This window comes from Pungitius pungitius, chromosome 12, assembly GCF_949316345.1.
Source record: "Pungitius pungitius chromosome 12, fPunPun2.1, whole genome shotgun sequence".
Taxonomy (NCBI): domain Eukaryota; kingdom Metazoa; phylum Chordata; class Actinopteri; order Perciformes; family Gasterosteidae; genus Pungitius; species Pungitius pungitius.
Genome location: NC_084911.1, coordinates 7312366 through 7328130, shown reverse-complemented (window position 1 = coordinate 7328130; position 15765 = coordinate 7312366). Strand labels below are relative to the sequence as shown.

At 48.8% G+C, this 15765-nt stretch overlaps 1 protein-coding gene across 7 annotated transcripts in view; it reads right to left on the bottom strand.

Annotated features, from left to right (window-relative positions):
* LOC119219856 (BAH and coiled-coil domain-containing protein 1) overlaps nt 1-15765 on the bottom strand; it is a 56209-nt gene that overhangs the window by 17551 nt on the left and 22893 nt on the right. For 3 of the 7 annotated variants that reach the window (XM_037475297.2, XM_037475301.2, XM_037475299.2), the window contains exons 3-9: nt 11242-11424; nt 5161-5286; nt 2522-4975; nt 1998-2112; nt 1703-1902; nt 1256-1417; nt 27-298 (exon numbers count right to left, since the gene is read on the bottom strand). In XM_037475297.2, the coding sequence (XP_037331194.2) occupies nt 27-298; nt 1256-1417; nt 1703-1902; nt 1998-2112; nt 2522-4975; nt 5161-5286; nt 11242-11424 (3512 nt within the window). The remainder of the gene's footprint in view (nt 1-26; nt 299-1255; nt 1418-1702; nt 1903-1997; nt 2113-2521; nt 4976-5160; nt 5287-11241; nt 11425-15765) is intronic. The other 4 variants (XM_037475298.2, XM_037475300.2, XM_037475303.2 and 1 more) reach the window with 4 other exon arrangements.

Genomic DNA, 15765 nt, shown 5'->3' with positions numbered 1-15765 from the left:
CGGTTCACCCATATTTGAAGTTTCACCTGTGAATTGTGGGTTGCATGATGCTGCATGTCCATGCCATGTACAGCTCTGTGCTGCAGCTGCTGCTGGCTTTGAGACTGTGCTTGCTGCGACTGGTGGCTCTGGTGCTGATGTTGATGCTGATGCTGGAGCTGCTGGTGCTGTTGGAGAGCGTACAGCTCCTGTTGCCGTAGAAACTGGGATCGGGAGTACACAGCAGGATGCTGCATGTGGGAGGGTGGGCCCCGGGCACCATACACAGGGGGCCACAACCCTGGCTGCTCCATCACATCTAATGAGAAAAAGGAGGAGGACTACCTTAGAAAAATACATTACGTACATGCAAATACACAACTAATGGACCTTTTACATCAAAACTAAGCGCAAAATGCTAGAATACAACATTGTGCTACCCATATCCCTGTGCAGTCATTATCTACATCCCACACACCCATTTTAAAACAGAGAAATCATTATGGGTCATTTAAATATCATTGTAACCACATTTTATAACTACATAGAATGTAGAATGTATGACTTCATAGAACAACTTTCCCCAGGCAGTAGCATCCCACACTCTTCCCTGAAACTGAATGTCTCTAAAAAGAACCGCTTTGAGAATTAGCTGGAATGTTTGGACGGGGGGGGGGGGGGGGGGGTCATGAAAAGGATGAAAATGCAATAATGACAGCTGTAGTTTGATTAGAGGTCAAAACACTGGGCTGGAAAAACAGTCAAGTTTGTCTCGCCGGAGCATTCAGATTGGAACTTTCCCCAAAGAGCCCCCACCTGCCCAGTGAAATTGCAGAAAAGAGTCTGGGAAAGGGGCCTGCAGGAGGCTTAGTTTTGATATCCGTGGGTGGGAAAACGTTCTCAATATGTGGCTTTAAGGAGCAGTTAGAAATTGGTGTGGGTGACGTGATGTGACAGAAGTCCCACTTGGGTAATAGTGGGCCCACACTGTAGGAACCTTTAAAAAGCCTAATTCTTCCATTGACTCGCCCTTCCACCCCTTTACTCCTAGACACACCAGAAATCCTTGCTCAGAGAAAAAAAGTTGGATGTTTCCTGTGGTTAAAGCTTTTGTAGACGAGAGCCATATTCAAACTGAGACAAGGAAGTGGAAATGTCTTCCAATGATCTTAATAAAAAGAAAGTCCAGGTATGAGGCTGTACATGTGAATACACATTTAATGTACGTTAAACATACACTTGGCTTTACAGTAGACAAATAAAAGGTTCGGCATACCCAGGTGATGGGTCGCATGGTGGGCGGGGGGCTCAGTGGGCAGGACCACTAGCTGAGCAGAGGGGTCCTGAGGCAGAGGCAGGACTGGCTGCAGAGAGCCTGGCATGGCTGCCGAGAAACCCGGGGGTAGATTCTGGTGCAGGGCTGAATGACCTATGCCTGCTTTGTACAAAGGATGTGAGTTTAGAGCCACATTCCTACCGAAAGCTATGTGAAACACTGCTAAAAATATGATACGACCACCATGATTACTAAATTGGAAGATGTTTTCTAAACCTAACTGGGGACAAAGGAAAGGAGGCTTAGGTTGAATTTATTTGTTGTCTTTGGCATTGTATTAAATCATGGATGCTGAATTCTGCAAAATGTGAGATAAAACAAGATTCTGGAGATAAGTTAATAGAACAAAGAAATATGCCGGACTTTATCTTAATTTCCATTTTTTACCATAGGAGTGTCCTGTCATCCAAAGGGATGGGCTTCCATTTCTTGGCATCCAATGATGGTGAGCAGAATGTGAAGCAGGATCTCCTAATTGGCCAGACTGGAGGGAAGTTCCGCCTGGGACCATGAGATGCGAGGTCAGGTCTCCGTGACAGCTGTTGGAAGGGTGGACTCTTGCAAATTCCACCCTTTCCTTATTATCCCTGAGATCAGGATGAGACAATAATAAGGAAATGCAAATGGTACAACAATGGTGTGTTAGAAGTATGCTATGAGCAGTGTCTTTACGGTTGCTTACCTGATATATGCTTCTCTCTCTCTGTCCAAGCAAGTCAGACCTATCTGTTCCCCACTCATCCTCTTTCTCTCCTCCTCGGCAGCAGGATCTGAAGGATACATGGAGCGCGGCGGTCCTGCGAAACATTATCCTAGCCATTAGCTCCCCCCTGGTGAGGACATGTTCACTAATCTCTCTACATTTCTGAAAACCCTGCCATGACTAACAAGAGCACAGACAGCTCATATTTTGCCCCATTAAACACATTTTGGACCATACTTTTTAATGCCATTTCAATTGCACTGAATATTATACTTTTGCATTTTTTATATTTTATACATTATTGCATTGTCCAAAAATTAATAGTTTTTTTTCATCACTGGAAACAATGCTGAGTGCCACCAGTTATTTTGTCAAGCTTCTTAGCTACAGAATTATTTTGTCTGTTTTCTTTTGTTTCATTCCTAATGGGGCGTAAATCGCTCGCGAATGTAAAGATTTCTGTATTTTCTGCACCTCTGTTTATTAGGCAGGGACCAGCTTACCTTTCACGGAGGGATGGACCCTGCCTTGTCGACTGTTTGGATGACTGTCTGCCGAGCGGCAGGGCGGCTCCCTTTGTCTGGCCACAGCCACAGCGATTCCCACTGGCGGCTGGCGCACCTCACCTTCCCCGTGACCCGCATCCCCGATATCGCGGCCCCGCCCACCGTAATCCGGGCGCTCGTTGTCATTGGCCGGGCCCTTTCTGGTCGGTAGAGTTTGTTTGCTGCCCTGCAGGGCGCAGCTCCCCCCGGCAGGACCCGATTTGAGGGATCCCAGCCCTCCGAAGGGGCTCTTCTGGGAGAGGAGCAGCGGCTGTTGCTGGTTGCTGTACTTTAGTAAGCTTTTCATGGCACTGCTCTCCCCCTGCGTTGGGCCCTGGGGCTCCGGTTGCTGCTGTGGCTGCTGCTGTTGCTGACTGAGGGGAGGTGCTGGGGGAGGCTGGGAAGGTGGCAGACTCATAGCCGACTGCTGCTGCTGCTGCTGCTGAGAGTGTTGCCCACCGGTACTTCCTAACTCCATGTAAGACTTCCTTTGCTCCTCCTCGGGTTGTGACATGTGGTGGGGGGGCCTCATGGCCCACGCTGGCACCGGGGGCTGCTGGTGGTGGTGCTGCCCACTGCTGTTGCCGTAACCATAAGGAGACATTTCCAATTTTCTTTTCAGCTCTTGACTGGTCCCTTGGTTCAACTCGGCAGGAGAAGGCGCATCTGGGCCCGGTCGGCCATGTTGTTGGTGGCGTATGCGGGCTACCTTTTGGCCATCTCTCTGCAAGGAGCAGCTACCAGCAGAACCAGGGCCATGGGCTACTCCAGCCCCACTATGTTGAACTATAGCTTTACTTCCGAGCGGGGAGGAGTTAGGTTGGGGTCCTGGATGGGAACAGTCTCTGTAAGGAGAAGTGTTGACAGAATGAGGGACAGAGTGTCCAGCCTTTGGTCCCTGTGGCATGGAGGCTCTAAATACATCCATGTCCACACCGCTGTTGATGCACTCAGCACTGCGTGATCGCACAACCAGGTGCTGCTGCTGCTGTTGTTGGGGATGCGGCGGTTGTTGTAGTTGGGTAGGTGGAGGAAGCTGCGAGGGCTGAAGATGTTGGTGGTGGGACTGCATCCAATCTGCAGCCTTTTCTGTCTTTCTGTATGGGTTTTGCTGTTGCTGTTGCTGTTGTTGTTGTTGTTGTTGTTGTTGTTGTTGTTGTTGTTGTTGTTGTTGTTGTTGCTGTTGCTGCTGTTGTTGCTGTTTTCTTTGCCAATTACTATGGTGCCCACTGCTTCCATTCTTTTCTATTACCTTATCCTTGATATTGCTGCCAACCCCTCCACCAACCACGCCATGGCAGTCTGGGTTACCGAGTTGGAATGGACCACTAGATTTGTCCCCCAAGCCTGCCGCAGATGGTACAAATGTAGGCCCGGTGATTTTGGGTTCTCGCCCCGCATTTGCTGGCCCCCTCTCATGTGAGGCGGGGTTCACTAGGGGAGCAGGAGGGGGTGGACAGAAAAAGTCTGGATGGTGGTGTGTGTGGTGGGAATGATGCGGATGGTGTGGGTGGCTAGGGTGGAGCTGAAGGCAATGGAAGCCCCCTGGGTGAGGATGTGGGTGGGGGTGAGTGTGAGGATGTTGATGGGGGTGTGCCCCTCCAGCGGAACCCATGTGTAAAGTCGGGGGCACGGAATAGGACAGAGAATGGTGGAGTGGTGCCTGACCCCTTTCCAGACAGTCTGAATGTTGTTCACTGATCCTCATCTCCCCACTTATTCCCTCTTTGGTACAGCGACTACTGATGCTGGACACCATATGTCTGCCCTGGGTGCTCCCTCCAACCACCATGGCCCCAAGGGCTGTGCCCTCCCCCCCACAGCTGGACATGGAAGGCTTAGCCCCTGCACCAGCTCCTCCATCTCCATTTTGTATCTTGCCATTGTGCAAGCAGGCACTGAGGGGCTTGCCCATACTCTGAGAGTGTTCCTTGCTGTATTCCATGGTGAGAGATGCCTTGTGCCTCTCCAGGGCGCGACTGTTGACCTCCTCCAGGGGTAGTGGGTGCTGTGGGTAGTGTGGGTGCTGCTGATGTGTGTGGGGATGGTGGTGGTGTGTGGGCTGGGGTGGTTGGCGGTTGTGCAGCTGTTGTTGTTGTTGTTGTTGCTGTTGCTGCTGCTGCTGCTGCTGCTGTTGCTGTTGTTGTTGTTGTTGTTGTTGCTGCTGCTGCTGTTGTCTCTCTTTTGCCTCTTGTTTGCTACTGGACCTCTCCTTGTCTTTTACAGGTACCACTCCTCTCTCGACAGACCCCTCTTTTAGGCCCTTATGAAGACCAATGCCTATCCCTGGATCTCTGTCTCTGCTGCAGGACCCCTGAGAGTGTCCTGAACCTGCCCTGGACATCGGTGGCAGACTGTGATTGGCGGAGATGAGAGGCGGCTGGGATGGGAGACCTCGAAGATAGAAGTTCTCTGAGAGGAGGGCAGCCCAGTAAAAACAGAAGTAGTTAGAATAGATGTACATTATTTAGCTCTTGTGTTTGTGTCCTCAGGTATTCTTCATTCAACATCTCACAAAAATGACACCATACTATGTTAGTAGATGATTAAAATGTCTTATTTCTGTCTGATTGAATTCTGATAATCCCATGCCTCACCTTTTTGCGTGTCATAGAAACGGTGCTGCCCGTAGAGAACTCCACTGTTGGCATGGTGATCCAAGTGGCTCATGGGGAGGAAAGTGTGGGCCAAACTCCCTGAGAAACGAGGGTACCCTGGAGCTGCTGAGATGGAAAGCAGAGCGAGGGAGAGAATTGATAAGACAGGACAATAACCTCCAAAATGCCATTATATAGGCTAACCCAGCATAATCCTTCTAGTCCAATGCAGCTGGTGGTGTTCATACGCAAATAAGCACTGGCGGTGCCTGTTATGTTTGCCTTTCCTGCCTGAGTCTAGAAGGCAAACAATACATGACAAGCTTGGGGATTGATGTAATGCACGAATGTGTCTGTGAAACATATGGCTCTTTCTTTCACTCTCTCTCCGAGCTGGCAGTGACACCACCGTCCATCTGAAGTAATAAGGATTGATATGACGCTTGTGAGAATGAAGAGAGAGCCGGGAGGCTGACCTTTACGGACCTACATCAAGGATAAGAGGTCATTTGGATATGGGAACTTTAAGCCAGTAGACCTTGGTGTACGGCATCAAGCCCACATGGAGGACATTTACACCACAACCAAAAACAAAACTCATTTTGAAGTGGAACAATCAAAAACACAAAATGACTTTGAAGGTGGAGGAGGGAAAACACGGATCGAGATGAAAGCCCCGACAATATTAGGACAAAGAATCTCTATGACAACCCACTTCCATGGCAATTGGGTAACTAAAACATCTGAACGAAATCAATTTCGCAATTTCTAATACATGATAATTTTGGAATGCCAGATGATCGCAATAAAGAGATTCAATAAATGTGGACTTTAAAAACAATAATGCTATGCTGAGCATATGTGATTAAACCTTTGTCCTCTCTGCCGTCTACATGATACAGAGATATTAATAATGAGAGTAGGAGAAATATTGTGATAGCACTTCTGATGTCCACAAGCACCACAGTCAACCATTTCAGCGGCCTCCGAGTCATCTGGAGAGGTTCAGGTGTTACACATCTCCTCTCCCTGCTTTTGCACCTGCCTCACCCTCCAGCTTCATTGTCAAACACAACCCGTCGACAGATTGAGTCGGAAGATGAAGAGAGGATAGCATGGCTCAAGCTAAATGAAAAACAGATGTATTTGTGTTGGCAAGTGTGCGACCTGGTCCCAGAGAAGGCAGATGTAGTTCATTTGGCCGCGTGTGTGCAGCGCCGTGGTTTCAACAGAAGCTCCGAGGGGTTCAATGTCTCACTTTCCGCTGGTGGAACAATGGGGCCGATGCTGAGAACCAGCTATGGGGAGGGAGGAGTGTTGTGGTGGGCTTAATGACCTCGTCTCAGAGCGGCCTCCGCGTGCTCCCGTCTTAATTAATGAAATGCAGAGAGGGCAAAACAGTCCTGCGATAACACAAGAGGTGCTGCTTTCTGAGGAGGCCAATGGGGTGATAATTACATGCCCTCACTTTTTCTCTAATCTACCTACTTTTCTATCTTTCTCCCTTTGTCTGACTCGTTGCCGTCACGCTTAACAAGCACACGCATTTATGCCCATTCATCTACGATATGAGGAGGGCAGATCCTTTTGTTTAAGCAAGACATTTTTTTTTCCTCTGATTTTGGAGAGGGAGAAAAGCAGCGAGCTGTTTGGCAGTCTTTATCCAAGCCGCGAGAGGGGCTTTCTTTCTTTTTTTTTCTCTTCTGCGGCAGCATGTTGTTTGCGTGCGTGACGATTGGCGGCGTAATCCCTTTTCACAGCGTGGTCTGGCTGTGCCCGATAATGCCAGCCCGCTCAGTTTCGGCGTGCCCTCCAGTGGGGCGGCAAGAGGGGGCCTGCTGGGCATGGCAGAGCCTATTCAGCCATTAATCTGGTCGGGACAACGGAAGCTGATGCTGCCGCTGCTGCTGCCGCTGTCGCTGCCGCTGCAGGCGACGTGAGCAGGGTCTTAGTGCGGTCTGCTGACTGCACAGCCGCCTCGCTCTCTTTCCCCTCCGCACGCCCTCGTAAACAAGTCAGCGTCGGCGAGTGAACGACAGAGGGGCGTTCGCGGCGCATGCCCGCCTCTCCAAGGGCGGAGCAGGGGCGAGAGGTATGACAAACAGCGCTGCATCCCCGGGGGGGGGGAGGATTTCCAGTAGTCCTCAAGATATTTCTCACAGCTTGGTGGGGCTGGGAGAAGCAGGCAGACAGGGAGGACAAATAAGGAGGGCTGGATGTAGAACAGCACCTTACGGCAGCAAGGAATTAGGGCTGCTGAATGAGAGGTGGACGGGAGGGTATCATTCCCCCCTCTGTTCCGATCCACAAAGAGTTACGAGGGTTTCAGTAGTTATGCGGAAAGGCAAAATAACATTAGTGCTCAATTGTATACTATCTGCTGGGACATGGCTGTAACAAGGACAGAGAGGAGAGAGAGAGAGAGCACGGCAGAAGAAGACCTAGAGCAAAGGAGGAGCGGGCTGAGCTGCCTGTCAAGTCCGCTAATTGAGAAAAAGTGACAGAACCATCAGGACACAGAATGGGAGGGGGAGGGGTTTTGGCAGAGGAGGCAGAACTGTGGTGGATCTCTTCAGGTTTGACTAATTGAAAGGAAGGGATGCAGGCTGGCGAGAGAAAAAAAAGAGAGAGAGAGAGGGAGAGAGAGAAAGCGAGAGAGCATGAAAGAAGCAGGAGTATGGAAGAGAGGGGAGGGTGTGTGTGTGTGTGGGGGGGGGGGGTGCAGCTTAAATCCCATAAAAGGAAAAGCTATAGCGACTGCTCACAGAAGGAAAGATGGACAACTGAAGATAGGCTTGGAAATGCGTATCAAACAGAAGTGGATTAGACAGGTGCGTGCAGGCAAGTGTGCGTGTGTGTGTGTGCGTGCATGCGTGTGTCTATATGTGTTGACGGAGACATTAGACCGAGATAGTTTTTGGCGTAATGTGAGAAGTCACTTGGACCGAAGCCAGTTGGCCCCGGACCCGCAGGTTTTTTATTTTGTCCGTTATTCTTTAAAAGAAAAATTGTATAACGGTCCTACACATGAAAATAAATCTTTCGACGGCCTAATCCAGCTGCTATAAAAAAACATTTTACATCCCCTGTATTAAAATGTCCCAACGCTCTTTCTCTTTTCCCCCCCCCCCCCCTGTTTTTTTTTCCCACCCACAATCACGTAGTACCAGCCGTCTCCATCTATCTCTGTCTCTGTGTCAGAGCCCTCGTCTCCGTTCAGCGAAGGAACAGAAAATCCCATGTGTGGTACGCACAATGGATGTTACTGTAATTGGCAATAAATCTGAAGGGACCATCTGAAACCAAAACCTCGTTTAATTCACGTTACTCTCTAACACCGTGAAAGCCACTAATGGTTCGGTTCTTGTCACTTAAAAACAAATATGCCAGCATTTAAGTAAGACAGTATACTATACACTTTTTATACCAACACAATAAATCGTTAAATAAAAATCAACACAGGAATTCTCTGTAACACATTCACTGAGTCCCTCCGCCGAAGTGATCTTGATGCAGGGAGCTATGACAACACTGTTGTGTGCGCGAGGATATTTATAGTTTTGCTTAAAGTGTCACTCGGCTAATGGCTTGTCACTCATGCTCCCAACAGAAATGTGGTCTGTGTGCACAAATGAAATGGGCCTCTCCAAACAAACTCACATCATGTACACACAAATGTTTGTGCTAATGGGTATTAAGTTGAAAACACATTCTTCTTTCTGGTTTTGCCCTGAAAAACGCAGCTGAGCAAACTGAGCTTTTTTTTAAAAAAATTGAACAAAATGGACTGTGAATCATTGTGGACTGTGTTTGATTGTCAGTTGTGTTTTTTTTTTATTTACACATGTGGTTAGTTATTATCCTTCTCTCTATTTCACTGTTATTGTCATTTGAATCCTTGTTATCATTACTATTATCACCAGCTAGGACTAGGAAGTCTTCAGGCTTGTTAGTGAGCAGAATATGCTCAATGATTAAACACCATGTTTAGCCACTTGCTTCCTTTCATTGTCTCTTACTAGATGCATCATATTGAAGATATACAGTAGGTCTTAGTGAACATTTGTATGCATTATCTTTTAAAAAAAAAAACATCAACATTTTTATTTGACTTCTTTTCGGCTCTGCCATAATAATATTTCAGAAGTCTGTGACAAGTCAGAGATTAAATAGTAAAAGTAAAAAATTCATTATATTATTCAGCCTGCTCAGTTCACATCAGTTTACTGGATTTATCCAGACTAAGTGACTGGTTAGCGATTGACTAATGACATCAATGTCATTTATTGCTCGATACAGGTTAGATTTTAGCTCCTTAATCCAGAAGAAGAATAGCAGAAACAAGGGCATCCTGCACCATGACAGGTAGATGCCAGAGACATGAGAATAATGCAGTAATCTTTGAATACAAATTTGAGCTGCTCGGCTCGGATTTGCATGCAAACAGCTACTTTAACAAAAAAAAGAAGAAAAAAAAAAAGAAAATCCAGAGAATATCTTTAAGGTTACAAGAAACACAAAAATGCACCGACACAGAGACGTCAGCTCCTGCTCCGCTGCTGGCGGGGTTCTGCTGACACCCGGCGAGAGGAGGCGAGAGTCTGGGTAATTGTGCCGCTCATTTTGATGACTTGCTTTTTATGCAAAACAGGAAAAAGACAATATGCAATTATCTTGAGGAGGGAACAGCTGAATGTGGTTGATGAACAGTCTGGATTCAATCATGCTCTTAGTGTGTTATATGCAATTAAACTGCAATAGAGATAATGGCCTCCATTGCCAACTGAGTAATAATCCCAGTCATAATCACCTCCGTTACTTTTATTAGGCTTGGCATCACCCTTATCACTCTTATTAACATTATTCTACTTCTCCAAGTAGGAAGAAAATCCCAGACAATGAAACCATGAAACTATAAAAGGTGAAAGGAACACTGATGATTACAAAATTAGTTGTGAGGGAAAATACTATATCTGTGACTGAGGTGATGCCAGAGCTTATATCTCATTTAACTGTATTTTTGTCCTGTCTCTGTGTTTATTTGGGGGAGGGGGGGGGGGGGGGGGATGCTGAGGGGCATGCACTCACATCACGCAACTGAGGCACCGCTGATCAGTGACCACACATAACAAACACTCCCCACTGCCGTCCCCCACGGACCAACAGCTGGGCTATTCTTAGCAGATAAATAAATACACAAAGCCAAAATACTGCTTCAGAGACTGTGGTTCACTGAATGGCATTAGGCGGCCATCACATCATCTAATTAGCAAAAGATTATGAACGCTTAAATACAAAAGGGGTGTCAGAAGGACAGCAGACCTTGCATTAACATACGTGTGTGTGTGTGTGTGTGTGTGTGTGTGTGTGTGCGTGGCATTGGATAGGGACTTTATTTCTCTTCATCCTTAGCATTTGATTTCCTGAAATCCCCCAGCAGACGAATCTCCTTACTGTATCCATGTCTGACTTCCTGTCTGTATCCAAGCAGAAATGTGAGGTGTTGAACTGAGTGTGTGTTTATATTTCCTGAATGCGTGTGCGCGTGTGTGTGTGTGCGCGTGTGTGTGTGTGTGTGTAACCAGGGCTTTGTGATGCTTAGTGTCGCGTGGGAACTACCAAATGTGACGGAGACGCCAGCGGAAAGCAACTTCTTGCTGGCCTGTGATGGCGCGCATGCTGCTCCGGAGGGCGCCGAATGACATCCCCGCTTGAGGTGAATCGAATGCCGCAAGATTCCCCCTGGCTGAACCTTTGACCCTGTGTCCTCGTCCAGAAACCGTGGCACTCCGCTCCATCCCAAGCGCGCTGGGCCCAGGACTATTTTTGCGCACGTATAAAAAGGGTGGGAGCCAGGCCTTTGGCGAGATGATTACAAGCTGTGCTTTGGTGGAAACCTAACACAGACTAAGAATACACAATATCGGGGGAAACAATGCACCGGGCAAAGAGCCGCCCCCGATTCTGCCAAGATGTGCAGATTGCCTCGTTCAGTCCACGTGGTCAGATGAGGGCTGTGTGTGTGTGTGTGTGTGTGTGTGTGTGTGTGTGTGTGTGTGTGTGTGTGTGTGACTGAGGTACCTTCATGTGAATGAGGAAACCAGATTTGCGAGGCGCTGGAGTGAGGTCCGCCCCGGAAGGAAGGTGAGGAGGGCGAGGAGGGCGGCCGGGAAGGGTGAGTTGGGTGGGAAGGGGGGGAACCCAGACTGCTGGCCAGAAAGGTCCCCATGAAGGAGGCGGAGGAATTGCCCATCAATCCACTGCCTGCCCACAGGGGTGTGTGGGGGGGGTGGGGAGGATGGGGGGGGGGGTGAGGAGAGAAAACAGTGTTAGAATTAGATGAGCACATGTTCAGGTGTGTGAATAAAGAAAACAAATCAGATGTGGATTTTAAAGGTCCATTAAAATCCCCCCCTCCTCCCCCCCCCCCCCCCCCCCCCGGGGAGACAGGGTGAGTGAGCGAGAGCATGAGACTCTCCTCCCCCTCACTGACAGCAGAGTCCGTCCCCCCCCCCCCGTCTCCTCTCACACAGCCTCTCCCCATGGGCAGACAGAGGTCTCATCTCACAGCTGAGTACACACTTTCTCAGGCTCTCTCCCTCTCGCTCTCACACACTTTTGCTCCTGCTCCCCAGTGTCCCTTTCTCAATTTCTCTCCCTCCCTCCCTCCATTATCTTATACTCTCCATCTCTCACTTCCATGCCCTCAATCTCTCTTATTGCTCTGCGTCATTTCACCTCCGCTCTGTCCTCTTTCTTCCTTTCTCGCAGCGTAACTTCGACGATGCTGTGTCCTTGGTTTCTATTTTCGGGGGCTTCACGCTTCTTCCTTGTGCCCTCTGCTTTGCCACAGAGGCCCTTTCCCTATATTCCCTCAACCTCCCCTCTGCAATCAACGACGTGCAGAAAGACACTATTTGCATGCCTCTCTCCGACTCCTCATTGTCTCTCCTTTCTCCCCCCCCCCCCCCCCATTCTCTCTGACAGATAACATTTCTTTGCTTTCTTCTTCACCATAATGATGGCACCAGCAGAGCAATCTGTCGCTGGCTGGGTGAACTGTGTGTTTAACAAGACTATGATGAGTAATTGACCACTCGCAGCAACGCCCGAGTGACTGGGGGCTGATTTTCTATTATGCATTGCTGGGCAAGCTGGAGAAAACACACTGATTAACCGCTGCTTAAATTGCATTCCCATTACGCGCTCGCCAGTGCACCGGAGCGCAGGGGACCGGGGTCCCCCCACTCTCTTGCACATCCATTTCCCCCCAAGTCACACTGCCGTCAGGTCTCGTGCGTGTGTAGGGAGCCAGGGTGAGAGCACACCTGCATGCGCTTGCACGAACTCGCACATTGGGGCGTATCGAACATTGTGCGCATTGGGGGTGCTTCGAGAAACGGTAAAAATAAAGAATCACCCCCTCGCGCTGCGAGCGGATCTCACGGGGAGCGCTGTGTGATTTCATTTCCTTTAAGCACGAATCGGTCCAAATATGAATCGATCCCTTTCTGCGAGTGTGAGAACATTTGGAGGTCTTAATCAGCCCGGCGGTGAGAGTGCACATCCTGTGGGCCGACGGCAGGAATAAACCCATCTGCCGCTTGCTCCCGCATCAAATAGCCTATGGCTCAGCGACCAGAGCACATGAGCATGAAGAGGCACACACACACACTTACAGAAATAGGCATGGGCACATATTATTGAACTCATGCAGACACACCTGTCACACTTTTCACCCCAGACGGCTGGAAATCACCCACACTACCTTGAAAATACCTTAAAACCCACTCTGTGCGTGTGCGTGTGTGTGTGTGTGTGTGTGTGTGTGTGTGTTTGACGGTCCATCAAAAACTCATAACAAGGTGTCCCGCTAAGCTCAGTCTGACTACTACATTTTAAATCATAACTATTAAATGAAAACTATTAATGCGTTTTTTTTTCTGTTCATCCTTCGTTTTATGGTCACTATGAAAACCAACGCTCGTTTTTTGAGCATTTTTTTCTTTCCCGTCAAGAAATGGGGCACCTTTGTAAATGTAGTTCTGAATTGTGAAATACATTCTAATGAACCTGCAAAGACAAGGGAGAAGGTGCCAAATTTGAGCCTTGTTCAGCATGTCATCTGATCTAGGAAACCCACAAAAAGTGTTTGTTTTTTCTTTCTCACTTTGTGTGTTGTTAGCTCTCCGAATACCCAAATGTGCATAGGAACCGAAGAATTGAGTTTTTTGCGCCGTGTCCTTTAACGATAAATCAACCTCGGCATTCCTTTATTAAACTAAAAAAAAAGGACAAGTGACATTTTAAATATCTTTAGGTCGCAGCTATGTAGGAATTGGTGCCAGAGCAACAGAGGTAGCCTGATGGCATACTACCGTATCCGTGCTTTTTTTTCTCCCTTTTTTCTGTCCCTTCTCCGCTGCCACCTCCTGTCACCCCTAACCCTGCAGAGCACTTCTGGCAGAGCTCTGTGGAGTGCAGGGTGGGGTTCGGGGGGGGGGGGGGGGCAGGGAGGGTGGATTATTGCCAGCTTGCTCGCTAGGCACACATCCAGGCCCCGTCATCCGCACACCCGGGGCTCCTGTATGGCACCGCCTTCAACATTGCACACTCCTTGGCCCTCCCTGTCTGCCCCGTCGCCTTCAGGATCCCCAGCTTTCTTCAACGCCTCAGGCTCACATAAACCAGCTAATCCTCCTGCATTATTAACAGCCTCGCCCCAGAGAGAGAGAGAGAGAGAGAGAGAGAGACAGAGGGAGGGAGAGTGACAGAGAGAGGCTGCGAAGGGGCTCTTCACACACCAAGAGATGACAGAGCCTTCGTCAGAAAGACAAGGAGAGAAAAGGGACAATACATAAAAAGAGAATCGAGATGCTAGGCAAGGGGATCTTTGAAGTTCAAGCTGACGTGGGGGGGGGGGGGGAGAAGTGGATTGAATGGAAACCTTAGGAGGGTCTTGGATCAACGCATGAGCACGGAGATCAGGCCTCTAGGTGGTCGTCTTTGGCCATCTGTACTGATATTAGACTGCTCCACTATCACATTGACACTCGCTGACTCCACAGCTCGTCAGTGGGTGAATGACCTCTCCCTCTGTGTCTGTTCGCCTCCTGCTGAGACACTTACAGTACGTAGTTCTGTTTTTTTTTTTTATCACTGTTAAATCTAAGGACATTATCAACACGTGTGCTGTTTTAATATGATCCCCTCCCTCAACTCATTGAAAGCCCTCATGAATCAGAGGTGTCCGTGAGAAAGCACACAGGTTGTTAAAGTGGGGCTGGTCCGCTATGGCGTCGGGGTAGTTCCAGTTTAAGGACCAACCGAAGCGGGGCAGAACAAGTGAAGCAAAGGTACGAGGCATGACAGCATCTGTCCTGGACTCAGCGTAACTGTTTATTTAGCAGCTTATTAAACGATGACATAAATTCAGGGAGTTTGGTACGGCTACGCCAGGTGCTTGGAAATGTTGTGTTTCCTCTGCCTGCGCTTTGTTTTGAACCCTGTCTATTTATTTCTCAGGCCCTTAAGTGGTGCCAGCAGTGCACTTGTATGGCTCTTAAGAAAATCGGGTCATGTGCATCCTAAATCAGCCGCGGTCCCTGACAGCGATGAAGATTAATCCTATTAGAGAATTAAAGGCGAGCGCAGCATTGGGATGGGGGGCACCCCACCTCCCTCTCTGCCATCTAAACATCCCCCAACACCCTCACTAGCACAGCTGTGCTCCAATGGGTTCAAATGTACAAGCACAGAAACAAACATACAAATATCCTGTGGAGGTGGACGTGTTAAGTGCTACTCCACCCACACTCCGGCGTGGGCGGGTGGGGTGAGGGAGTCCAGTTTGTGCGCAACAACTCCAAACACATGCGTGCGCGCACAGCAATGTGGGCCCGGGCAGAGGCCCGTCGTGCACTGCACAGAGCTAGCAGCAGGCGGGGAGGCGGAGCAGTGAGAATGAAGGCCCAGTTGTCATGGCAACAAAAGAGAAACAGCGCTTGAGGCAGGCGGCGTAGCCATTACAGCGGCAGTGGGCAGATGCAGTTGGTCATTGTGATGCTCAGCAACAACTGCCCCTCCAAATACCACCTCGGGTCCTCACGGAACCTGTGCAGCTCACACAAACACACCCTCTGCCTCGCACTTTTTAACTGTGACTCCAATTATTAAGCTGCATGCGTTAAGTCGATGTAAAGGGATTCATGTGGGCCGAGCAGTGATGGAAAGAAAGCTGATAAGACAACAAACACGTTCTGTGCTGAGAGACACATCGACATTTTTCTTCTTGGAGCAACACACACCGATGCACTGCACAGATCGCAGATACACACACATGCGAACAGATCTGTGACTGTACCTATTGTCTAAGAGAAGTACAATTAGTTTACAGCGTGCATCGCATTTTCCTGTTTGCTCTTGATGAAATGAACCAGAAATGTCTGCAGCTCTTTGTCCTCTCTGCTGACAGCAGAGAGACAGCGAAATAGGAGAACGATGGTGACAAGTGGAGACGGACAAAAAAAAAAAGAGGGAAGGATAAAAGAAGACAAAACGCCAGGAGGAACACACACACACACACACACACACACAAAAGATGTC